Source organism: Lutra lutra, chromosome 7, assembly GCF_902655055.1.
Source record: "Lutra lutra chromosome 7, mLutLut1.2, whole genome shotgun sequence".
Lineage (NCBI taxonomy): Eukaryota > Metazoa > Chordata > Mammalia > Carnivora > Mustelidae > Lutra > Lutra lutra.
Window position 1 is genome coordinate 54,350,180 of NC_062284.1, and position 25,549 is coordinate 54,375,728.

Sequence of the window (25,549 nt, forward strand, 5' to 3'; positions counted from 1 at the left end):
ATTTTTTGTTCTTTGATTCCACAAAAGCACTCTGGCTGCAATTAAGTTTTGTTTTGTTTTGTGTCCCAGGTAGGAACCGCAGTCCAGATTTCAAAGCTTTTTCTGTTTTACTTCCCCACTACTTCCTTGGATGATGATTCGTGGTTATATTTGTTTATTTTTGAAGTATATTCCTGAATCCTCATAATAACTATCAGATTGCAAAAATAACATATGACTTTATCTAAACAGTAGACTGAGCCACTGGTGTGTTTTCAGAGCCCCTTAATGAGTCTGTTTGAACTTGTATGTACATTTGCATTAATGAGTGTTGGGACTCTATTTTTATATGGCTTAGACAATATTGTGCTTTAAATCTTTATCAAGCTTTCAAGAGCAGAGCTATAGTCTAGGAAGTTTTGAGAGGAAGAGATATGAAGTCTGGGTGTGAAAATTACAGCGTTTTAGAACTAAAGGAAAATTTACTAAGTATTTTAGATCTCTCATTTTAGGTATTAATAAAATGTGGATTACAGGAAGTAAAACATTTTGGAGGTACAAGTAGCTAATGACTGTAATAACCAGAAGCAGAATCCAGATTTTTTGACCCTCAGCCAGTGCTTCCCACTTACCTAGGAACCAAAACCTTCAGATTTATTACCCATTGACTCCAGTTCTTTTCCAGAAGGATGGAGGGCAAATATTTTAAGGAAAGCATTTGTCAGAAAGTATCTATTTTTGTGTTGGCATTCTGATTTCAGAGTATTGAATGGGAAGGATTATTAATAACGGAGGATCTAGGATAGGGTGAAAACTCTAAAGTGAAAAGGTCTGAATTTGAATCTGTCTCATGGGCAATTTACTTACTGTCTCTATGCCCCTCTTCATCTGGAAAACAGTTATGATACCAGCCTTGTCAGAGGTTGTTGCCATAACTATAAACATTAATGTAATACCAATGCATTGTAAGCCATAGATAGTATGTAATGTTGTTAGTCAGTAATTATTATGGACTGCTTTTTTACACCAAAATCAAAAATAAATTCAAAATAGTTTAAAGACCTAAATGTGAGACACGAAACCATAAAAGTTCCTTTTTTTTTTTTTTTTTAAGATTTTATTTCTTTATTTGACAGAGTGAGACAGCCAGAGAGGGAACACAAGCAGGGGGAGCAGAGAGCAGGGAGCCTGATGCAGGGCTTGATCCCAGGACCCTGGGATCATGACCTCAGCCAAAGGCAAATGCTTAACGACTGAGTCACTCTGGTGCCCAAACCATTAAACTTCTTAAAGAAAACATAGACACTAATCTCATGCACATTGGCCTTAGCAACACTTTTCTAGATATGACTCCTTTGACAAGGGGAACAAAAGCAACACCATTGGGACCACCAAAATAAAAAGCTTCTGCACAGTGAAGGAAACCATCAATAAAATAAAAGGCAACCTACTGAATGAAAGAAGATATTTGCAAATGAGGGTTAATATAAAATATAGATATAAAGAACTTGCACAACTCAACACCAAAATAAAACACCAAAATAATCTGACTTAAAAATGAACAGAGAACCCGAATAGATATTTTCCCAAAGAAGACCTACAGCTAGCCAACAGACACATGAAAAGTTGCTCAACATCAGGAAGATGCAAATCGAAACCACAATGGGCTATCGCCTCACACCAGTCAGAATGACTAGAATCAAAAAGACAAGAAACAACATGTGTTGGTGAGGATGTGGATGAAAAGGAACCATTGTGCACTGTTAGCAAGGATGTAAATTGGTGCAACCTGTATAGGAAAATAGTATGGAGTTTCCTCAGAAAGTTAAAAATAGAAATACCAGGAAAAAAAAAAAAACTAATGGCAGAGATATGGAAGCATCCCAAGTGTCCATCAATAGATGAATGATTAAAGAAGATGTGACATATATATATATATATATATACATATGTGTATATATATATATATACACACATACATATAAATACTACACACACACAATGGAATATTACTCAGCCATAAAAATTAACTAGACCTTGGCATTTGTGACAACATGGATGGACCTAGAGGCATTTTGCTAAGTGCGGTAAGTCAGAGAAAGATAAATACCTTGTGATTTTATTTATATGTCAAATCTAAAAAACAAAACAAAACCCAAACAGTCCCATAGATATAGAGAACAAACCTGTGGTTACCAGAGGGAAGGGTTTGGGGGGGGGGATGGGTAAAATGGGTGAAAGGGAGTGGGAGGTGCAGGCTTCCAGTAATGGAATAAACAAATCAGAGGGGTGAAAGGTATGACATAGGGAATATAGTCAGTGGTAATGTAATAAGCCTTGTATGGTGACAGATGGCAGCTACACACTTGTGGTGAGCACAGCCTAACACACAATGTTGTTGAATCCCTATGCTGCACACCTGAAACTAATGTCACATTGTGTGTCCACTATTCTTCAATTTCAAACATAATTATGAAATACTATTATTTTAGCTACCATCAGTTTAAAAATGGTAAAGTGGAAAGAGTGTGAATTTAATGGCAGCCAGATCGAAGTTTCTTTGTCACCCTTTTCCAGGCATGGGGTCTTATGACGTTTACACATCTCCCAGAAGGTCTGCCTTACAGAGTTGCAAGGATTAAATGAAGGTGCCTCGCACAGGGTCCAGCACACTTGCTTTACGTTGGTTTCTTTTCCCTCCTTATCTTGACTGAACGTCAGCATGGCAGGTGATTCCCAGATACGGCACCATTTTTACACATGTGTAATTTAATTTCGTACCCGACATCCCGTGCGCCTGTGTTGGGTTTTACTCCCAAGTCATCTTAAGTGCCATTTTATCTTTCAATGGCTCTTTACTCCTTTCCCAGCCCAGTCTCTTTATTTATTCCTCCTAGCAAGTTCTAATTATATCGTTGTGTCAGATGTGCCTCATGTTTCTGAGTGTCCCTGAGATGGCCTCTTAGTTGTAACATGATAGGGTTTATTTTCTGATAAGAACCAAAAAAGAGTATTGATAATAGTTGATTAAAACCAGCTATTGTTAACTTCTGGGAATTTTATCAAGCCCAGTGCCATTCTTTTATTAATAGAGACTTGTTTTTAGAGTAACAAGTGTAAGCCAGCGACATGGGGAATTATTGCAGCCTTTGTGCAGCTTTCCAAAACAAAATGGGAAACCGGGATGCCCACATACAGGGCCGTAGAACCACTATCTTCTCACTTCACCTGAGCACTTTGAGGCCCCAGTTCCAACCCTTCAAGACACTTGAATGCCCTTGAGCCCCCCTTTCTCTCCTTCTATCTCCTTAGGCTGTACTTCTCTGAAGTGGTAAAGCTTCACTGTGCTTCTGTGCCATCCCTGGGAATATTCTAGCTTGCTCCCATCTCAAATGTAGAATTTGGAAGGGTCCCTGGAAAAGGTTGAGTGACTCAAGCTGTATAGCAGATAACCTGAATTTTTACTGGTCCTGGCAGCCGCACTGGGAGAGATGGTTCGTAACAACAAAATGCTAACAGATGATTTTTCCACATTGCTTGGCACCATCACGATGTCTTTCATCAGCAGGCACTTTTCCACGTTCTTTTTGACAGACATGTTGTGGGGACCAGACAAGCAAAAGTCTCCCTCTGTTGCTTGGGTTTCAGTACAGTGTGTTCCTTCGATGATATCTCTGAACAGTGGTAATGTGAAGGATATTAAAAAATAATGAGGATTCGGCAAGGGGAAGGAAAGACCAGCCCCTGAGGAGGCTGGGGAAGTAGCCTAGAGTCCAGTCCCTAATCAGATTAAAATCACAAATGTGGTTCAATTCTACTAGGTAGTTTTTTATACTTACGGGAACAGTTTTTAAGCTCGTTGTGGAAAGCGCACTGATCTGTAATATTTTGAGTTGTTAAAATTAAATGTCAACTTTTAGAAATACCCATACATAAAAAGAACCCCCAAACCCCTGGATTTTTTATTTGAATGTTGTAGGCAATAGCAGCTATGAAATCTCATAGTTTATGTTGTGCGTGGGACGGTCAAAAAGGAAGTGAACACCCATACCTCTCTTTAAAAAAATTTTTTGAAGCTGCAAGTCCAGGTGCCTAGTAGGGGCACAAGGAAGTCTTGACATTTAAAACTAAGGAAATAGTTCAATTCCATAAGCATTTCTGGATCACTAACAAGCCAAGCAATGTGCAATGTTCTGGAAGCTCAAACATGAATAAGGCACGGTCCCCAACTGCCTGGAGCTTTTAGATTTACAAAGAAGATAAGCAGAAATGACTATAATGGGACATGAACCTAGCAGGTTCTTTGGCAGCAATGTCAAAGAAAAATTCTTGTCAGGAAGAGTCAAGAAAAGTTTAAGCCAGAAGGTTCAGCTGAACTTGACTGAGTTTTCCTTCAGGGCTTTTGCTAAGTGGAAATGAAGAGAAAAGGTGTTTTAAGTAGTACAAATAGCATATGTAAAATCATAGCAATGTGGGGGTTGAATGTATGCTGATTCTGTAGTGATGCAGCACAGGGAAAGTATAGAGAGGTATCTGGAGATGTGAGCAGAGAAAGGCCAAGTTTTAAGGAGCCATGAGGCATCATGGAAAGAATTTAGACTTATCTGCTGTGCAGAATAACTATTTTCAATATAAGTAATGAAGGGGTATTCCCCTTATGGGGACAGGTCAGAATCAGGAAGGGGCTTTTCCAAATTACACATGTTCCTTTGGCCATTCTGAAATGACCCAAGTCTTTGCCAAAAAGAGTGCACTGATATTGTGACGTCATCCTGTCTCAGCCGTGCCTGGAGCAGAGTAAAGATTAAGGACAGTGGCTGTTGATTTCAACTCTGGATGCCCTTTGGAATTCTCTGGCTTTAAGGATATCAGCTTTAAGGATATCAGCGCAAGGACACCATCTCAGATATCTGAGGATGGTCCGTCCTGCTCATCGGTACTTTTTACAGAGCTCTCTAGGTGTTTCTAATGGGGAGCAGGCTGACAAGCACGACATGAGACAAAAAAGTAGTGCCAGTACGGAAAAGGAAGATTAAAATGGAATGGTTTAATTGGAATTGTTATCTTAAGGATTGTGAATGTGAATCCTTTAGAAGGAAATGGATATAGATCACTGTAGGCGATTGCAAATGGGAAGAGGATGCACTTAAAAAGGACAGCAGGAGAAGCAATAAAGTTACGAGTAAAGGAAGGTGGGTAAAACATGGATGGCATCTGGTAGATAAAGCTTGAGGAAGACCGGAAAGATGTCAAACCTCAGCACCTGTCTCCTTTCAAATGAGATGTTGGGATGAATGCAGAAAAACAGATTTTGGCTGGAAGGAACTGGACTTGACATTTCGTAAAGATTCCCAGGATCTTGGGCAAACTTTGTCCGGGAAGGAGTACATGATTATCTGACTGAAAGTTCTACTTTGGGTTTGATTCCCCAAATCGCTAATAGTCTTTCTAGCTGTGGTTCTAGGTAAAGGAGAGTAAAAACAGCACATAGTTTCCACGTGCAAAGTGGAAAGGGCACTTAATAGAAGAAGGTTGAGAGGGTTAAAAACTAGCTTTGCCAAAGTTTTGATTATTAGGGTTTCTTATTATAATCCCAACATATCAGTATGGAGTATATGGAAATTTGGTATTTCTTTCTTATATGGCAATTCTTCATATCGGTGTATACAGATTGTGAGGAAGCCATCCATGGAACCTCTGCTTAGTGATCTGTCCCCTTACTTCGGGCGTTTGCAGGAGTGAAGGGGTGTTGAGAGAAGACAGCATTTGCAAAGGCCCAGATACATGAGTGAGCATGGTCCTGGGAGAGGCAAGATGCTATGCAAGTATGGAAGCCAGGGCCTATCTAGGGAAGAGGCAGGAGCCAAAAGAGGAGAAAGCTGACAGAAAACAGATCAAAGGAGACTTAAGTGTGTCCATGCTAAAAAGGTTCAGTGTCAGGCTGTAAGTAATGGCCAATTATTGAAGAGATATTAAAGAGTAAAAATCTGCATTTATTAAAATATTGTCCTGGAACTAGTATGGCTAAACTGTGGTCAGGAGAATTAGGTGGTTGTTGGCATTCTCTGGATAAACTGATAAACTGAAAAGTTGAGGCACTGCGAATGGAAGGAAGAGAATGAATCAGAGACATTAGTGAGGCTTGTTGGTAAATAGTATGTTGGGAATGAGAGAGAGAGAGCAAGAAATCCAGTATAACATCCAGGTGTCTGAATGTGATGACTAGGAAGATGGCGATGCCATTAACTGCAGGAAGGAATTTCAGAGGAAGAACAAATTGAGGTTTGACAATGACGAGTTCATGATGTGTTTGAACATGTTGAGTTTGAGGTACTGATTAAACATGGAGGTAGATCAGTCAGGAGGGTGGTTGGAGTGATGGCTCTAAGGTCTGCTTGGGAAATAACAGTGTAAAGTAGTTGGGTGTTGCTGTACCCTATGAGTACACAAGATGGTTCAGAGAGATTGTGTAGTGTGAGAAGGGTAAAATGGCAAGCAGGATGCCTGGGGAACAACATTTAGGGGATGAATGGAGGGAGAGGAGTCCGCAGAATGTCTGGAGAGAGCTGAGAAGTGGGAAGAAATTGGGGGTGGGTAGAAGCTGGAGAATTTCAAGGCATTTCTAACTCCTTAACAATGCAGCCTAGAGGGCAGGATCACTGCAAAATGCTGACCAAATGCAACACTCAAATCATAGGATTTCAATGAGTTGGGGGCGTTGGCCTGGGGGCAGAAGTCAATTATGATTTGCTGAAGGGAGAATGGATGAGAAAATAGATCGAGTGAGAGTTGTATGTTTTTTCCCCAAAAATTCTGCTGGGAAGAAGAGACAGTGAGAAAGGGCAACTGCTAGAACAAATTAAAGAACTCGCCTTTAGGGGCACCTGGGTGGCTCAGTCGGTTAAGCATCAGATTCTTAATTGCAGCTCAGGTCATGATCTCAGGGTCCTGAGATGGAGCTCCAGGGAGCTCCACATCAGGTTCCCTGCTCAGTGGGGAGTCGGCTTGAGATTCTTCCTCTCCCTCTGCCCCTCCTCTCCCTCTGCCCCTCCTCCCACTCACAGGCGCACTCTCTAAAAAAACAAACAGAAAGACAAAGTATCTTTATCTTTGCTTTAGATGCATAGAGTATGGTGCAGGGAGCCTGCTGAGAGCTAAAAGCAAGGTGATGTGGCCACTGGCATCTGGGACAGCAACAAAGTAATCATTGTAGCAAACTTATGAGCCGCCTACTGTGTTCCAAACACTTCTCTGTTGTTTTATGTATATTAACTCCTCTACTTCTCACCTGCCTTATGAGGTAGAATCTGTTAGTATCTGCATTTTACTTATGAGAACACTGAGGTCCAGAGAGGTTAAACAACCTGGCTGATTTGGGCTCTACCCACTGCACTAAGCAAGAGAGTCACTGAAACAATGTATAGGTACATGTGTCAGCTTCATCGGCTTCAGAAGATCATAGGTTATGAGGTGGATGGGAAGGGGGTGAGATGGGACCAAGGTGTTTGCTATAGATACAGGTCAGTTGTGTGATAAAGGGAAAGTCTCTCTGTGGAACATGTCTTTACAACTTTTTCCTATTACTAAGAAGTTGAAAATTGAAGAAAATTATTGGCTCATCAATGTCATCTTAACCTTCTTGGAAGAAAGTTAGTTGGGAACAAGAAGCCAGAATTAGTTTGTTGTGGCAGAACTGAACTAGTCATTGTCATGAAATTGACATGTTGGCAAGCCATTCTGTGGACATTAGGGCTGGGCTGTAGGTAGAGGTGGGCAGGGGCAGGAGGGGGAGATGGTGACAGGCAAGACGTTGAAACACTGATTATCTTGATCTCATAGTTGAATGATGCTTGAAATTACTTTCAGGCATTTGGTAGTAGACTTCTGAAAGATTGGGTAAACTTTTGTATTTGTAATACCTTGTTTATCCAGACTTGCTAAAGCTTTTCTTGGTTTTGTGCCCATCATTCCACAAAGATGGCATTATTTGGAAATGTGAAAGAATGATTGTAAATCTGTCAGTCTTCTAATATTATCATTAGCAGCAGTACCTAGTAGTAACATTTATTCAGATGTCATGTACCTTTCTAAAAACCCTAGAGCTGGCTCACAGTCATCCCCTTTACACTTGGGAAAACTCAGATGTGAAGACACAAAGTTCCTTGCCCAAGTTTGTAGAGCTAGCAAGTGGCTAAGGTGGGATGCAAATCAGGTGGTATAAATCCAGAGCTCAGGTGCCTCTCTATGCTATACATAAAATGGATGGTGTCCAGATTTTACCTGGTTTTTTGGAGTTGCATCAGGCTGCCATGTTCACATGTGAGAAAATCAACTCTCATTTTCTATGTATTTGTGTTGCTTATTTATTACTATCTTATGAAAAATTATGAAACAGACCCAAATATTGATCAGGGACAGCTTTAATATGGAAACTTCTAGAAAATACACATGTGTGATAACTTCTTCTCATACCTTTGGTTTCTGCTGTGTTGGCCCAGAAGTCCCATAGAAGAGGTATTCTGGGGCGCCTGGGTGGCTCAGTGGGTTAAGCCGCTGCCTTCGGCTCAGGTCATGATCTCAGGGTCCTGGGATCGAGCCCCACATCGGGCTCTCTGCTCAGCAGGGAGCCTACTTCCTCCTCTCTCTCTGCCTGCCTCTCTGCCTGCTTGTGATCTCTGTCAAATAAATAAATAAATAAAATCTTAAAAAAAAAAAAAAAGAAGAGGTATTCTAAGGGAGACTTGTGAGGATAGCCAGAAGGATCTCAATTTTTTTTTTTCTTACAGTTTTCTTTTTCCAAACCCAAAGCAAAAGTAATAGAAGATATATTCAAGCATGCTCAAATTTTTATGAACACTTTGTTTTGCATTTGATAGCAAAACAGGGTGAAAATTCTTAGGGAGCAGTTCTACTGAAAACCTTAATCCATGGTAATTTTCCCCCATGAGGTCAGATTGGATGAAATTATGCTTCTATTTCAATGGTTTAAGTCTTTGGAAAATTCATAAAGTGAAATTTTATACCCTGTCAGATCCTCAAAAGAACATCTCTGTGTTTCCCTGTGTTGATGTGGGCTGGGCTGCAGTGGCACAGGGATGGTATTGAAACTTTTATTTCAGATACCTATTTTTTTTTTAATAAATTCTTTACTTTTTTTCCCACTGCTATTCTACAGGCTCAGTTTGAACTCCAGGCATTTCACATCCGGGGGGAGCACGCAGTGGTTACAGCAAGACTAGAAGAAACCATTGAAACTCTCAAACGGGAGACAGAACACCGATGGCGAGGAGGACGTGAAGAGATGAAAGATGCGTGTATCTCCACGGGCGATGACTGTCCTCCGAAGACCTACCGAAATGTGTGCATCCAGACAGACAGACAGACTTTCCTCAAACCCTGTGAAGGTGAAGGCAAGACAATCAGAAGTAACCAGATAATACCCAAAAAGCTGACGATCTCCTCTTTGAGTCAGCTCTCTCCCCCAAATGACAACAAAGACACCCATGGACCACCTCAGTCTGTGGAAGGCCTCTCACCAAGTCAGCAAAAGGCATCGTCTGCGCCTCCTGCACCACCACCCCCAGCAGTCGCCCCTCCCCCTCCGCCTCCTCCTCTCCCACCTGGACTTGGACCTTTGTCACCAGTACCTCCGCCGCCACCACCTGTGAGTGCTGGACCACCACCTCCTCCGCCCCCTCCTCTGCCTCCCAGTGCCGGCCCTCCTCCCCCACCTCCTCCTCCACCACCACTGCCCAGTTCCCCTGCTCTGCCCACCAGTGGGGGGCCTCCACCTCCTCCTCCTCCAACACCTCCAGGACTTGCACCCCCACCTCCTCCTGGACTCTTCTTCGGAGTTGGCCCTTCTTCTGGCCAGTGTCCTCGGAAGCCAGCCATTGAACCGAGTTGCCCCATGAAGCCTTTGTACTGGACTAGAATACAAATAAGTGATAAAAGGTGAGCTCAACAACCCCGGCCCATTCTCAGGTTGTGAATTCCCAGGATTTTGCCCAAGTGACGTTTTATTCTTACCAGCTGGATATCGGTGTACTGTGACATTCATTTCTCAGATGCAGTATAGTGAGTACCTTGGATAAACAAGGTTAGAGTGTTGAGAGGGAGAATGTCTATCTCTATCAGGTCTTGTCTGTATTTGCCATAGACTGATGCTGGGAGGAACAGCGTCTGCAATGTCAGATGCTTCTCTAAGATAAAGGTTCCATTTTACAGACCCTTCCTAGAGAAGAGCCCTGGTCTAAGTCAGAGCCTTTTCGAACATCCCTACAGGTAGCAAGTAATCACACAGACAGACATAGAGCCTGGACCTATAGCTGGGTTCACTGAAGATTTTTAGAATATCTTTCTTGTCTTTCAATGGGATCATCCGCCTTATGATCTGGAGACTTACCAGGTGTGTGTAATTTTTCAGGTTTTATTAGAAGAGCCAGACATAGCTGAGTCCTTAGCTCTTTAGCGCAAAAGGGAGTCAAAAAATAGAAAATCTCTGCTTGAACTCTGATTCCCCTAACTGCTAAATACCCTCACATCTTATACCCTGTTGCTCAGAGAAAGTGCCAGTAGAGCACATCTAACATTTGTATAGCTTGTTAAGCTGGGTCTATGTGGCAGGAAGATAGGTTGGTTGGAAACTTCCATTCAAACATATTTGAATTTAATTTCTTCTGCCTCATTTCAGAGTCTGTCAAGAGGACAGTGAGACAGATCTTGAGTTGCTTCTTGATAATCTCTAGATTTGAAGTTCATTTGTTTGTGAAGGACAGCAAATAGAGAACACATTTTTAAACACCCATTTTTGAACTTACTCCTCAAATCAGTGTGGTAGTGAATCTTTCAATTTATCTAACATTTTGTATATGGAAGGCAGGATATTAAACAACATAACATGAAATTTACAATTATAAAGCAACTGGAAATCGTTATAGGAGGAAATCACTATAAACAACGCATATGGTGAACTAAGTTGATTATGTGCTTCCTATTGGCTCCTTTCCTAACCAAAAAATAAGGACCAGGAGTTTATGGGTGGAGAATCCTGATACTATTTTTTTTAAATGCAGATGACTTATTATTTCCCAAATGAATGGTTTAAAAAAAGAGAGAAGATCCCGAAACAGCTATAGTACTAGTATTCCTTTTTGTCTCATTCAAAACTCAGATGACATTTCCCAAGAAATTGTTTCCCCGAATCTTTATATGGATCTGTGTTCCCTTATTAGTGTTCTCAAATTAATGTACAGACATTCCAGAGTGATGAATCCCACCTGGCAGCCCTGGGGTCGTGTGTTCCGACAGCACATGGAACTGTTCCACACCTGTGTCTCACTAGCCTGCCTCCACTCCATTCCCCTCAAGACTCCGTAAACAACCAATATCCTAGACCACAGCAGTGGTGTGACAGTACCGCTGGGAGATATGGGCCCTTTGCCCACTGTTCAAGGTGGGACCAAGTCAAGCTGGAGATAATCATCATTTTTTCCCTCCTTATGTATTTGGCCATTTTGAGAAAGAAAACAATTACATCCTCGGGCTCTTATTAGTTTCATTATAAGGTTAGGACTTCAGTTCTGAGCAAAATGAAAAATAGAGGAAGTACTGAGTTTCCTGCACGAGGACTGCAAGGTGGCTGCTTCCCACTGCACCACATGTTTAGTGTCTCTTATCATGGGTCCCTCAAAATGGTTTTGTACCCTCAGAGCATGAGTATTTCTTTTAAACTAAAAGGCTGTAGAGATTCTGTGTAGTGTTCATTTTTGAACTAAAATTATTTGGGGTGTGTTTTTTTTTAAAAGAGAGGAAATGGTATTTTAGTTTTCTGTCCAAGCAGAAGGGTAAGCGCTATGTCTAATGTATGCATGGTAAATTTTGGTCTAGGTCTTCCGGGGACCCAGGAGTAAAATATGATTTTTTTCCATTTTATATCTACTGCCTTTTACCTACTTGATTGCTTTTCACTACTAACATGAACGGATTTTTAACTTTTGCCATTTTGCATTCTTCGGTGTCTGTTTTGTGGCTTTTAGAATAGGGAAGAGATATTTTGTTAAAGAAAAAGAGATCCTCATCTATCTACTTTTTTAGCTTCCTAACAAATATCTATTTTCTAGTATCTTCTCCTCCTTCCTTCCCATCTCCCTCCTGCCTCTGACATTTCTCCCTCTCCAGTCTCTCCTTCATCCTTCTTCTTCTACCTTCCTTTTCCTCTTCTTGTGAGCTAGATTTGTATGTTCAGTGGTCAGAGAGGAAGTGACCATTATAACAGATGAGCTGGTCTGTGAGCGAGGCCTTGTTACTGCCCCCACAAAATGCCTGCTGACCCCAACTCACTGACAGGTAGTATTCCAAGATTCTTTTTTTCATTACTGAACATGCCTTTCCCATAGAGACAATGTAGTAGTAAATGGTGATGAAGTGTTCAACCTATCAAAGCCAATTTACTCTAGAATATGAGTGAGTTGCTGCCTACTCATACTAACCTAAGCTCAGAGTCCTTGGAGCTGGGTCCAAGCGGTACAGGTGCGGGGTTGGAGGATGGGGGGTGGGAGATGGATGGGTCTGAACAACTCCCCCTTTGCATCATATCACCTCCTTCTCCACACCCTCTCTTCAGCTTCCCAGAACCTTCATGAAGCCCAGACCAGCAGTCCTTAACAGGCTGCATGCTCCAAAATTCCCTGGTTCTCTTCTACTAGCAAGATCCCCCTTCCTGAGTGCAGCTGAGATAAGCACTTAACAGTGTTGGTGCTTCAAAAGGAAGTTAAGTGAGTGGCAGAGGTGGGCAGCTGAGGCAGGAGCACATGGATGGATATGCTCGATGCAAGTGTTCTAGATCTTGGGTGATGATTTCACAGGCATTCATTATTCTCTCATATGTTATACATGTCACACATATACTCTTAAATGGCTCAAATATTATGAAAAAGTTAGAAGTGAATCCTAACAGATGAAAATGTTTATATTCCATGGGGCATGTAGAAAATATGAATACACAGATCTGAGAAGTCAGTTTTCCCACCTGTTTTGAATAAGAAAATTGCCTTTTTGCAACCCAAAATTTTGTGGACCTCTCCATACAATAATAGTTCTTTTAGTTTTTAATAATGGAGAAAATACATATTAAAACAAGGGTAGGTACTTATAGATATTATGGATCATATATAATATATTTGAAAAACAATAAATGTGTAGATGAAACATTGTATTTTTTCTCTGTCTATGCATATTAAGAGTGTTTAAAAATAAGAAAGTAGACACTTGGGGGAAAATGTGTTCTAGCTGAAGGAAGCCTGGATGGTAACCCTTCCAAGTTTGGTCTCAGAGGCAATTCTTTTCTACCTGATTTTCCATATCTTCTTCTCTTTGTTTCTCAACTAGTGCCCCTGTGTTTTGAAGATTGAAAAAAAAAACAAAACCCTAGAAACAAAATGTACAGCCTTCCCATGTCTGCTTTAGTTGAAAGCCCTGTGGAGGCTGGTACAATGAAGATTTTTGATTTGTTTCATTGTTAAATACTGTTGTTAAGGCGGAGTGTTATAAATCAAGTATTTCTAAATGGGCTCAGTCTATTCACAAATTATTATGGGTCTTGCCCTGAGTTGACCTGAACTAATCCTAAAAATAATTTTTTAAAGTATAAGAAAAAGTCCAAAGAGAGGGTTAATCTTTACCTTACTAGAAGGTATAGAATTTTATTCTTTTTAAGAATTTTTATTAAGAATTATCCCATCAGTATCTCAGAATTGGTTATCTTTTCAACATTTATATGATGCCCATTTTTACCCATGATGGAAACACCGTAGACTGAGGGAAGAACAGCTTATATAGCTTCACTCATGTGTATCCCAGGATTTCTGGTCCCACTCCCACATGGTTTCTCTAGATCTCTTTCTCTCTCTGATTGTTTCTAGTGGTCATTCAGTTTTGAAAATGGGTGTTGGTTTTGATGTTCTGTGGTATATCTTGACGTAAAGAAAAGAAAGTGTAACATGAAAAGGCATTCTTCAAGCCTTTTTTAGAAGGAGATATATTTATAAACATACAGACATTTTATATAATATATATATATATAGATTTGTATCTTAAATGAGTTTAAAGTGAACTAGAGATTTCATTATATTCTGTTCTCTTCTGTTTTGATTTTAATGGTTAACTTGTCATTTTTCTCTTTTAAGCCAAAATGCTACACCAACCTTATGGGATTCCTTAGAAGAACCTGATATTCGGGATCCTAGTGAATTTGAGTATTTATTCTCCAAAGACACAACTCAGCAGAAGAAAAAACCTCTGTCAGAGACCTATGAGAAAAAGAACAAGGTCAAAAAGGTACTGAATGATGATAGTATTCATTGTATTTTTTGGTCATATGTGAGAATTCATTATGTGCTGCTGGTTTGCGGTTTTCCAGAAATGTTTTGGAAGGTTTTAAGCCACAGATGGCAAAAGGGAGTCAGTAGTTTGAGAAATCTGGGTTTGTGCTATGAGTCCTACCTGAATTTTCAGACTGTTTTTTTAATTTGATCTGGACTTTTTTCAGCTTATAATTCTATTGAAAAAATATAAAATTTAACTTGCCGTTAGTGAAAGTAGGCCGTATGTCATATGAAAAATATGTCTTACTCATTAAGTTATTTATAAATTCATTCATTTAACAAATCATTTACAGGGAGTATATTTATGCTAGGTTTTGTTTTAGGCCCACGGGGTCCAGTGTGGTAACCATTAGCCACATGTGGCTGTTTAAGTAATATAATTAGATAAATCAGATAAATTAAAAATTCTGTTCTTCAGTGGCATTCGCCACTTTTCAGTTCTGTTTTTGTGGCTAGTGGCTACCATACAGCACAGATTTGAAAAAAAAATTGTCAATATAAAAGTTTTATTGGATAGCACAGTCCAAACCTCTGGGATATATTGGTGAGAAAACCCCAAAGACCTTTGTCCTGTGGTACTTATGTTAAAAATTAGCGTTAGAAACAAAACATTAAGCCACGGGCTAGAGCAGGGTAAGGAAGATGGATTTGGGGCAGGGTAGGGATGAGGCTGCAGTTTTCAGTGGAATGTACAGAATAGTCCTCACGGAGAAGCTGACTTCTGAGCAAAGACTTGAGGACTTGAAGTCAGAGGCTGCCCGCCATACATCAGAAGGCAAGTTCAAGATTCCCCAGGCCTTCTGGTTGACGTGAACTTGAACGAGTGGCCGCGGAGACTCACGCGGGCTGCCTGACCTCGGTCAAAGTTCATCCTCTCTTTGCCTCCATCCCCTTCCGGCAACCTGAGATAATGACTAGTCATATTATTTATTTTTCTAAGTAGTTATTAAATGAGGTAACTGATCTGTCGTGCTCAGCACCGTGCTGGACGCAGTCAGCCCTCCGCCGAGGACGGCTACCCTCATTTTGTTGCAGGTGATGTTACTGCTGCGAATTCTCAGCTTTAGTGTTTTGGTAACAGCTTAGATGGTGCTGCAGCGAAGGTATAGGACATCCAGGGTTCTGCTCTTGATTTGCTGTGTGAGCTTGGGCTGCTCATCTCTATTCTCTAGGCCATAGCTTTCCTTTTCTATAAAAACCTGAGTCTACCCGACCCACTAGGATGTTGTGAAATTGAATCTAAGAGGGTATGAAAGAAATGTTTGAAAAAAGTCCCACTTAATGATATTAGCATCAACTCCTTATTCTTAAATTATATAATGGGATTCATCCATCAATTCCTATCTCAAGTAACATGAAATTAGGAAATCAGTGGTGCCTTAGAGGGGCAAAAATTACAAAAGCCTGAATGCAGTTTTCTGTTAATCGAATCAGGTTCTCCCACTGACTTGAATTATGAATGAAAATCATCATCAGAGGGTTTTTTCTTTTTTTTTTTTTTACCCCTCCACTGTGTAGGATTTATGTTTTTCCTTTCTTTCTTTCTTTCTTTCTTCCTTTCTTTCTTTCTTTTTTTTTAAGATCTTAATTTATTTGACAGAGAGATGGAGATCACAAGTAGGCAGAGCAGCAGGCAGAGAGAGAGGGAGAAGCAGGCTCTCCACTGAGCAGGGAGCCCAATGTGGGGCTTGATCCCAGGACCCTGGGATCATGACCTGAGCCGAAGGCAGCCGCTTAACCAACTGAACCATCCAGGTGCCCTGGAATTATGTTTTCATGAGAAAAATGTGACACCAAAAATAATCAAATATCAGACCAAATCTTTAAGAGGACATATTGCATGAAACAATTTGAATTTTTCAGCTGCTATATATTCCCATGCAGTCAGATTCACTCAAGACAGAAGTGCTCTCTGGCCAAGCTGGCTTATTAAAAGCTATCCATAGACACAGAAGACTCCTCTGTTGTCTGAAAAGCAAAAGAAGAATCTCTGTGTTCCAAAGCTAGCCTCAGTTTGCCTCTCCCAGGAGGCCTCTTCTGGCTAGTCAGGATACTCTGCTGAATATTTTCTTACGCAATATCACATTAAACTTACTTCTGTCCCCTCTTTCTTCTCAGATGGGTATTACTCCTTTCTTTTGTTTCCCCCCTGGATGCTTGGTAACATGTTGTTTACTCATAAAACGAATTACTTCTGTTTTGACGAATGAGTATTTTTAAAACCTCAAAGAATTTGTTTTTAAAACATCAAAGCATTTGGTTATTTATTCTTATTTCTTATCTCATAATTGTTTGCCTGTTCAACAGAGGATTTCCACTAAGGCAGTTAGTGTTTGATATGTTTATTTTGTTTCCCCGTCTGAGGGGGAAAAAAATACCCTTCATTTGAACTCTTTAATCTTAATGAGCAGCAGCGAGGTTGCCGTCGCCCTGTAGAAGCCACGGATATGTTTAGTCTCGGCATCCCTCTGGAAGTGGAGGCAAACCTGTATATTGACTGGGCTTTGCTGTCCTGAGACTGGTTGGGAGTTTTCAGTGAGCATGTGGCCTATGTTGGAGCTGAGATTTTAAGTTTAAAAAAAAAAAAAAAAGGAGCTGAGTCAATGCCAGAGAACTCTAAGCCTGTCCCTTATGAGCCTTCCCTCCAGGCCCGTGGTCAGGTTTCACACATGGAGATGGATGTCTCTTCCCTTAGCCAGATTTTTGTTGTCTCTTAAAACGAAAGTGAAAGTAAACTGCAGAGGTTTTGAGGAACTGGGGAGTTCATAGCATCAGAAGGCAACTTCATCAGCTTAACCACAGAACGATTCCCACACAAGGTGAGCAGGAAGAACACTGGCCAAATGGGTCTCGTTTCTAATGACTGGAGTGGAGGATATGTTGGAAATTTAAAAATCAAGTGTTCTGAGCCTTAGCTGTAGGGGCTGAGCCAGTGTTCAGACCAACATGTGGAATACCTCTTCGGCGGAGCTGGTCTTCCTTCCTTGGCACTGTCTACATTCCTCGTTCAGAGGTAACTGTCAGAATTATCAGGATTCTGCTGAATGTGGACACTAGTTTCTAGTTCACCTTCTACAGTACCATCTGAAGTTCCTGTCACTGGCAGTGGTGGTCAGTAAGCAGATACGTATATTCGTAGCCTGGGCAGGGATCCTGTTCCATGGTATCTTATCATCCGAGAGTTGGAGGGACCTTACCAGTCAGCAAATTCAGTACATGAATTTCCAGTATGGTGAATTTTGGTACATGAGAAATCGAGACCTAGAAAGAGGACATGACTTCTTGGGTTTGTGTACTAGTAACGGGGAAGAAGTCGGTAACAACAGACACTTGAGACAATGTACAAAAGCCTCAGATATGTCTTTACTTCCCCTTCATTTAAACATGGATTTGCCACATGGATGACGGTCACAAATTTTATTGGGGTGACTGAGCCAACGTGTATAAAAGAGAGCAGTCATTATTAAAATCATCAACAAGGGGCACCTGGGTGGCTCAGTGGGTTAAGCCTCTGCCTTCAGCTCAGGTCATGATCTCAGGGTCCTGGGATCGAGTCCCGCATCAGGCTCTCTGCTCCACGGGGAGCCTGCTACCTCCTCTCTCTCTCTGCCTGCCTCTGCCCACTTGTGATCTCTGTCAAATAAATAAAATCTTAAAAAAAAAAAATCATCAACAAAACACAGCTATACTTGGGCAAATCCAAAATAGTTCCTATATTGGAAAAGTATCCCAGGGTTTTGTTTGGTTGGTTTTTTTTGTTTGTTTGTTTGTTTGTTTTGTTTTGGAGTCATTCTTCTAGTTAATTTTTGTAAAAAAGGATGGTTTGTGTGTAACTCCAACAACAATATATGTAGATTGAGAGCTGTTTTCCTTTGATTCTACCAACCATTTTATTTTTTATTTTTTAATTTTTTTTTAAGATTTTATTTATTTATTTGAGAGAGAGACAGTGAGAGAGAGCATGAGCTAGGAGAAGGTCAGAGGGAGAAGCAGACTCCCCATGGAGCTGGGAGCCCGATGTGGGACTCGATCCCTGGACTCCGGGATCATGACCTGAGCCGAAGGCAGTCGTCCAACCAACTGAGCCACCCAGGCGTCCCTCTACCAACCATTTTAAATATTAGCTGTAATACTACGACAGACTTGTGTCCCATACTCGGACATGTACCATCCTCATTTGTGACCTCAAACCATGCTGCCCCTACAAACATAGCAGTCGCCGAATTGAGAACCGGGGCCAAAAACATCAGCTCCTCTTGACACCACCAACGCTCAGTACTGTCTCTCTCTCTTTTTTTTTTTTTTTTTTTTTTTTTTTTTTGGTTCCTGATAACCTCAGAGCACGTCGTTTCACTTTCCCACACGGATTCCTTTTCTATAAAACGGGGAATAGCAACCCTGGAGAGGCTTGTTATGAGGATAAAATGAAATCATGGTGATAAAATTCCTTTAACCATTTCCTAGAACTATGTATTAATAGTAGTCTATGAACGAATGACAAAGTTTTATGAAGAAATTCTTGAACGCCATTGATCCCCAAGCTCATTGAGGAGTCACTGAAGGGTCTGCATCTCCATTGGCTGAAACTGTTTGCAAATGGTCATCTCTAGAGCTTTCCTGTTTTTCAGGATTTATAGATTTCCACAACTTCCTTAATGTCACATGTAGACATCTGGTAATTCATCTTACACTGGTTTATATATAGTCTTTTGCACTGTAAAGCAGAGTTTCCACTGTCAATACGCCCATACTTATACGGTCTCTAAGTTACATTTGTTACTAGGAAAGGGAGGGCAGCACCTTGACATGGAGCCAGGATTCAGCCTTCATCATCTGAGAGTCTTCCTCCTGGTACCTGGCGAGGAGGTAGCTGCTCTAATCAACTTTTACATTGCTTCCCAAGCTCACCCAACTTGCAGAAAAGCAGCATGACCTGTCACTCTTCTTCCTCCCTTGAAATGCCAAGATCTCACTTTGCATCATAAATCGTCTCTGGGCTTGTTCCCTCCTCTGTAAGATACATAAAATCATTCCTCTCCCCCTGCCTTTTTAATAGATATTTCTTAAGAAGTAATGAGATAAATGATAAATGATAATGATTCCCCGAGGACTTGAGGGGAGGGTGGTGAGCTGGGGAAGGGTTGGGATGCTTCAATAGACATTAGTCTGTTGAAATTTCCTGGAGCCAAGAGCCTTCAGTTGTAATTTGGTCACTTTGGCGAAGATCATAGCTGTAATTCTTCAATCGCAGACTTGGTGTCTCAGTCTCAGAAGGGTAGAAGGAGAACGTTGTTTGGAAGCCTGAACATAAATGTATAGGGTTTTCATAACTTGTTGCCTTCCGAGTTTATATAATTTCAGCTTTTGTATGCAGAGATAATTTCTCTGGGCTGCCTTGGTAAGGTTCGTGCATTATTTTTTCTCCTGAGAGTGGGGATAATTTGCCAACCCCTTTGTATTTTTCATGTGTCGAAAAATGAGCGGAGAGGTTAGGGGTTATCATCTATAGAAATGAGTGAAATAATTTGCCTGTGTGTTGATTGCACCAATATCTATGACCCTGAGGTCATTAGTGCCATGTCCAGATTCCTTGAGTGATATCTGGATTGATAAGGGCTTTCCTGTTCTTCAGCTTCAAGGCCCCTGACTGGCCAGATCTACCACAAGCAAATGGGAGCTCTACCCCACGACAGGCACCAATTTACAAAAGTTGTGCCTTGCAAAGTTTATTTGGATAGAAGGTGGCCCCAAAAGTTAAGTTGTACTTTTACTTTATTTGCTTATTTTTAAAAAAATGGTGGCCAGAGCGTGTCAAGTACAGATATCAATGATTCTTTCAGAATGTTAAATCTGAATATTATTCTTGGAGTTCAGCTGTATTTCTCTGTCAGCCGTTAAACAGTAATAATCTGGACTTTGCCTCGAGCCAGCTGCTGTCATTAGCGTGCTCATTACCTCCCCCGACCACAAGAGGGCACCTAAGAATGCTGAGACAGGAAGCTAAATGAGCTTCTTGGAGCTGGGAGAAGTGGGAACTACAGAAGGCTAACTTGCTCTCCTCTCCACCCTCCTTAGTCTCCTTAAGTCTCTTACTGGGAACCATGAGAGCACATGATCTACACAAAGTACTGGGAGCCAAGTGCATATGAGAAAGGTCTGTAGGTATTAGTAGAATAGAAATTACTATTTGACGTATTTTCTGTACTTTGAATGACTGTAGTATAGAAATGCATGAAGTTATCGGGATTAGCCCCTACGTAATGGATCCTGGAATCACCTCCATGACCCGCACATGCGTGCTTATGCACACGTTTACACGGCTTTCTAAAATCTTCCACATCTAAAGGGAGGGAAGTTTGTTTGTTTAAGGGAGTGAAGAGTTCTTTGAATATAGATTTTGTTTTGAAAAACAAAACAAAACGAAAGATCCAATATTACAAGATAGGCTATGAGAAAATCATTCTAAATGTTGTTATTTTTAAAAAGTATCCTTCTGCCTGGTTGAAGAAAGTTTTGAATTCTTGCCTATATTTTTCTGGACCTCTTTCATTTATGCTGCATTCTGGCCCTGTTCTAAGACTGTGACATGGGCTGGAGCTAGACAGGGATTCGAGGGTGGGTGCCAATGCAGTGACTCCTCTAGCCTCCACTGCTGAGCTGGAAGAAATGTGAGGATATAACAAGAATAGGCAAAGATCTTATATAGGCATTTAAGTATAAAACCAGGTCACTGGAGGCTTTCACAACTGAGCCCATGAAAACTTTGCAAAGTGCATACATCTCCAACATACACAGGATCATGTGTTCACCTAGGGACATGCTTAATGTGGACAGAAATAAGTCTTAATAACCTTGTATTTATGTAATGTGTATCAAGTGAAGATGACAAGGATTTCAGTAGTGATGATAATAGCACGTGGTTTTGGGTTGAGTGCTCGGCATGTATTAACTTACGTAATCGACATGAGAACCCAGTAAGTTGGTTACTGCTATGATTCCCGTTTCATAGGTGAGGAAGCTTCAGCCTAGAGGGGTTACATAACTTGCCCAGCATCGCACAGCTCATAAGTGGTAAGGAAATGGATCTAACAACAACCCCAGAGCTTGTGCTCTTAATTACTTTTCAAAATGGTCCATTGGACTCAGTTCAACTACAAGTCCTGGCTTGAAGTACGCTTCAAGGCTGAATTGTATTCCTTGGTCATTGTTTAGTGAAAGAAGCACTAGCTTTTGTGTCAGTAGACTTGGTTTCTACTTCTGGCTCTGACCTTAGCCAACTATTGAATCTCAGGCAAGTTCTTTAAATTCTTGGCTCTCAGGTCTCATCTGTCCAAAGATGCAAACTTTAATTTGATTAATTACAACGATCCAGTCTTTGCCTTGCAAAGAGGGGCACCCGAGATCCACCAACTTCGTTCTACTTACTTGAAGATAGACAAGGGAATTACATGTAAACCAGTATCTCTGCATTAAGCCCCAGGCACCATCCGATAGATGGAGGCAGTTGACCCATCCCACTATGTTGTAGGAGTCCCAGATATGTGGGAGCTTGAGGAATAATTGTCAGTAACCCCGACTCTTAAGAGACATAAGTGGACTGGAGAATTCTCTTAAACCAAGTTTCTTTATGTGTGGGGGTCTTGACAGACTGGGAATATGTTGGGGGAAGATTGCAGTGGAGAGGCACCAGAGATCTTGTCTTCAAGGTAAGCAGTTAGCCGTTGCTCTGTGTCCAGTCACATAACCTCTCTGGCCTTAGTTTCTGGAACTGTCATGGCCTCCAAAGTGGATGTTTTTTAAAGACGCTTTCCAGATGCAGAATATCAGATCATATCTGTGTAGACACCTCCATACACACATTTCACAACTGAGTGTAGAAAAGCATGTGAGTAGGAAGAAACTGCAAATCCAGACCTTGCTTTGTTAGTGAGGAACATGGGATGTAAGGCAAACCAGCCTCGACACCAGTTTTCTTCCTTCATGGAGGCCATGTTCCTTTCTCACACTTGTCCCTACTTAACAAAAAATGAATTTGGCAGCATCAGCCTTCGGTCCCACTGGCCAGACCCTGTCGGCTGGGTGGCCCTTCACCATCCTTGCCTCCTCCATCTTTCAGTTTCCAGGGTCCAGAGGCCAGCCAAGAGTTCCAATTACACTGGACAAAGCTGTCCACGTGTTTCTTAAGACAGTCTGGCTGGACCCCCACTACTGTGGCTACACTTCCAATTTTTGATAAAATACCTTTTGGCCCAGAGCTTGATTTCATTTAGGCCTGACCTGATTTCTCTCCAGCTGAGGCTAATTTGCATGGCTGTAAACACGGGCCTTACACAGCTCACCAACTGTGATAAAAGCAAAGGAAACCCGAGACCACTGGAAACTCCAAAACGCGCCTTCGGTATCTGAGCCTGACTCTGAGTCACGCCTCAGCCGGGGAGGCTTAAGCTAAAGAAATGTTATTCTGATTGATCTGATTAGGGCAGCAAGGTTAGCCATGGTCAATTTACAAAGACAGTATGAGAAGAAATCATGTGTGTCGCCATGTTATGGGTCAGCGAGGCCCCTGCCAGAAGTTATGAGAAGCCACAACTCTGCCAGAACCATGATCAGATCTCCTGGTTGGGGTACAAATGAGACGGGAAGGTTGGGGGCCCCTCCAGTGGAATGAATGACAAAAGGGATTGGGGGGAGGAGAGCTAGTGAATCATGCTTGCTTCCAGCTGGATTCCTTAGCTGCCAAGTCCTTTCCATGTGAGTGGGAGAGCCCAGGGATTCCCCCATGCAGTGTGAAGAGGACCGTCCTAGCTCCTCACTGCAGTGGAAAGGAGAGGAAGGAAAGGCTCATTTGAGAAGAACATGAGGCTCTAGATTGACCCACGGGAGCAGCCAGATGGAACCCATTGGGCATTCTGATCCCTTCCTCCACCCAAGAGTGGTTTAATTGGGATCTGGCTCCAGGCTCTGGTTACTAAATAACCTGAGTTTTAGTGTTTTCATTTTCATTAATTAGTTTTTATGCTAGGTGCCTTATTAGTCAATTAGGCATTTTGCATGTGCAAAATATCCTAGGAGGTGAGAAGGGGGTCTTTAAAAATAATTTAGAGCTGCAAGTACCAGGGGGTTAATTCATGACCTAATTATCACATCACTTTTTACTCTCTTGTAGACTCTTGTACAACTTCCTTCGTTTACAGCAAGCACAAAAACTTTTAAACTTTGCTTGCAAATGGTTATTGTATTCATACTGGTTTTGAGGATTTTGGATCTTCCGCTCTGGGTGTGGTTCTCTTCTCCCCTGTCCAATTTAGGAACACCAGTGTTACTTACAACACTGGGATAAGGTGCATTAATTAGCAAAGAAAGATTTATTTAAAATGTAGCCAACGGAAAGCCACATTACTTAAGCTGGGGCTCATTATAGATAGTTCATTCTGTACTATAATCATCTTACTAATGGAAAAAATGAGACCTTGAGATGGTTGCTTAGAGAAGAACGTGATTCAGAATGTAGCAGCAAAATGTCTAAAGCCTATGGTGTTTAGACTGATTTAGCAAGACCTTGGAGAAACTGGACCGTGCAATGTGTTTGTTGTGGATGACGTACCCTCTTGGGGTGTGGCGATATCCAGACAACTCAGCCCTGGGGGTGGCAACCATTCATTTGCCACCAAAGGAAGGGGTAAGCCTCTGAGACTCAAGGTACATGTGGAGGGAGGGAGGTACAAAGTCCCTCTGCCGGTCTGCAAGTCCTGTCTGCTGCGATCTTGGGGTTTGCCCCGGAGCCACCAAGAAGCCAGTGCAAGTCTGTGGTAGAGGCCTGAGCTCTAGGCCTCTGAGCAACTGTTTCCTCCAACACAGCCAGTGCACTGAGAGAAACAGCTAGTCTGAGGAGGGAAGGGGGTAGTGTAGTGGCTCAACACGGTTTCTTTCTGACTCATTACTGTGCTCAAGGGACAAGGCTCTTCACCCTTCCATACGGTTTCCTCATCTGTAAAGTGAGCATGATAATAGTACCTACTTCAAAGGGTGACTATGAGAATTAAAATAATCTCTGTGTTTCCTTGGTCCCTGGTGTACAAATGTTTCCTGCAGCCGCGCTACTCTTGGCACCATCGCCATGACCACGACAGTGGGAATAAGAACAATAAGAATCCTCTAGTGTCACCCCTCAAAGAAAACAGAAGGTTGGACTCAACCAGAGGCCCCATTTCTCATTCAGTCATGGCTTCTGAGACCCCAGAGAGCTACATGAGATCCCTTTTACTCCATCCTTTCTTTCTGTGTCCCATGGGACAGCTATGTGATTTAAAAAAAAAAAGAATTTAAGCTGGAGGTTCAAAGATGAATGTCCTCAAGGTGTACCAGGAGAAAACAATGCAATAGAACACAAAGGTGACAAAATTTGTCTCTATTTTCAGGTACTATTTTTATTCAGCTTTTATAGGAATCTGTGTTTGCGGTACAGTTTTAAATGTGCCAGACATAGAGGTGCTGGCAGGGACACAGAATGGCTGATTTAGGTGATGGTGGAATTCAAAGTATGATATTTTAGGTTGGTTTCCATATTAATGAAATAGACTGAATTTAGCTATTATACTTTATTTAAATTTTCATCAACCTCATACATGGATATAATTTTAAGACTTAAGCAATATTATGGGGCCCCTGGGTGGCTCAGTCAGTTAAGCATCCCAACTCATGATTTCAGCTCAGGTTGTGATCTCAGTGTTGTGTGATCGCACCCCGCATCCGGCTCCATGCTGGGTTCCATGGTCATGGAACCTGCGTAAGGTTCTCTCTCTTCCTCTCCCTCTCCACCCCTTCTCTTTTCCCCCTCTCAAAAAACAAACAAACAAAACAGAGAGAGTGAGAGTTATGCAGTATTAAAAGACTTATGAAAATGAAAAATATTAAAACTTATGAAAATGAAAATCAACAAATTTCAAGCGATTTTTCATACAGACCACATCCTCCAATCAAACTGAAATTATATATAAAAAACTGAAAGATAACTTAAATATCTCAATAATGAAAAACCTCCTCGCCTTTTAAAGTTTATATTTAAACTGTAAATAACTCATGGGATTAAGGAAGAAGTTATAATGGGACTCAGAAAAACTTTATTTATTTAAATTCAATTAATTAACATAAGTATTATTGGTTTCAGAGGTAGAGGTCAATGATTC

At 41.3% G+C, this 25,549-nt stretch overlaps 1 protein-coding gene across 4 annotated transcripts in view; it reads left to right on the forward strand.

Annotated features, from left to right (window-relative positions):
* The window catches only part of LOC125104767 (formin-1-like), a 426,092-nt gene that overhangs the window by 224,588 nt on the left and 175,955 nt on the right, over window positions 1-25,549 (forward strand). For all 4 annotated transcript variants that reach the window (XM_047737598.1, XM_047737599.1, XM_047737600.1 and 1 more), the window contains 2 exons: window positions 9,155-9,933; window positions 14,166-14,316. In XM_047737598.1, coding sequence (XP_047593554.1) covers window positions 9,155-9,933; window positions 14,166-14,316 — 930 coding nt within the window. The remainder of the gene's footprint in view (window positions 1-9,154; window positions 9,934-14,165; window positions 14,317-25,549) is intronic.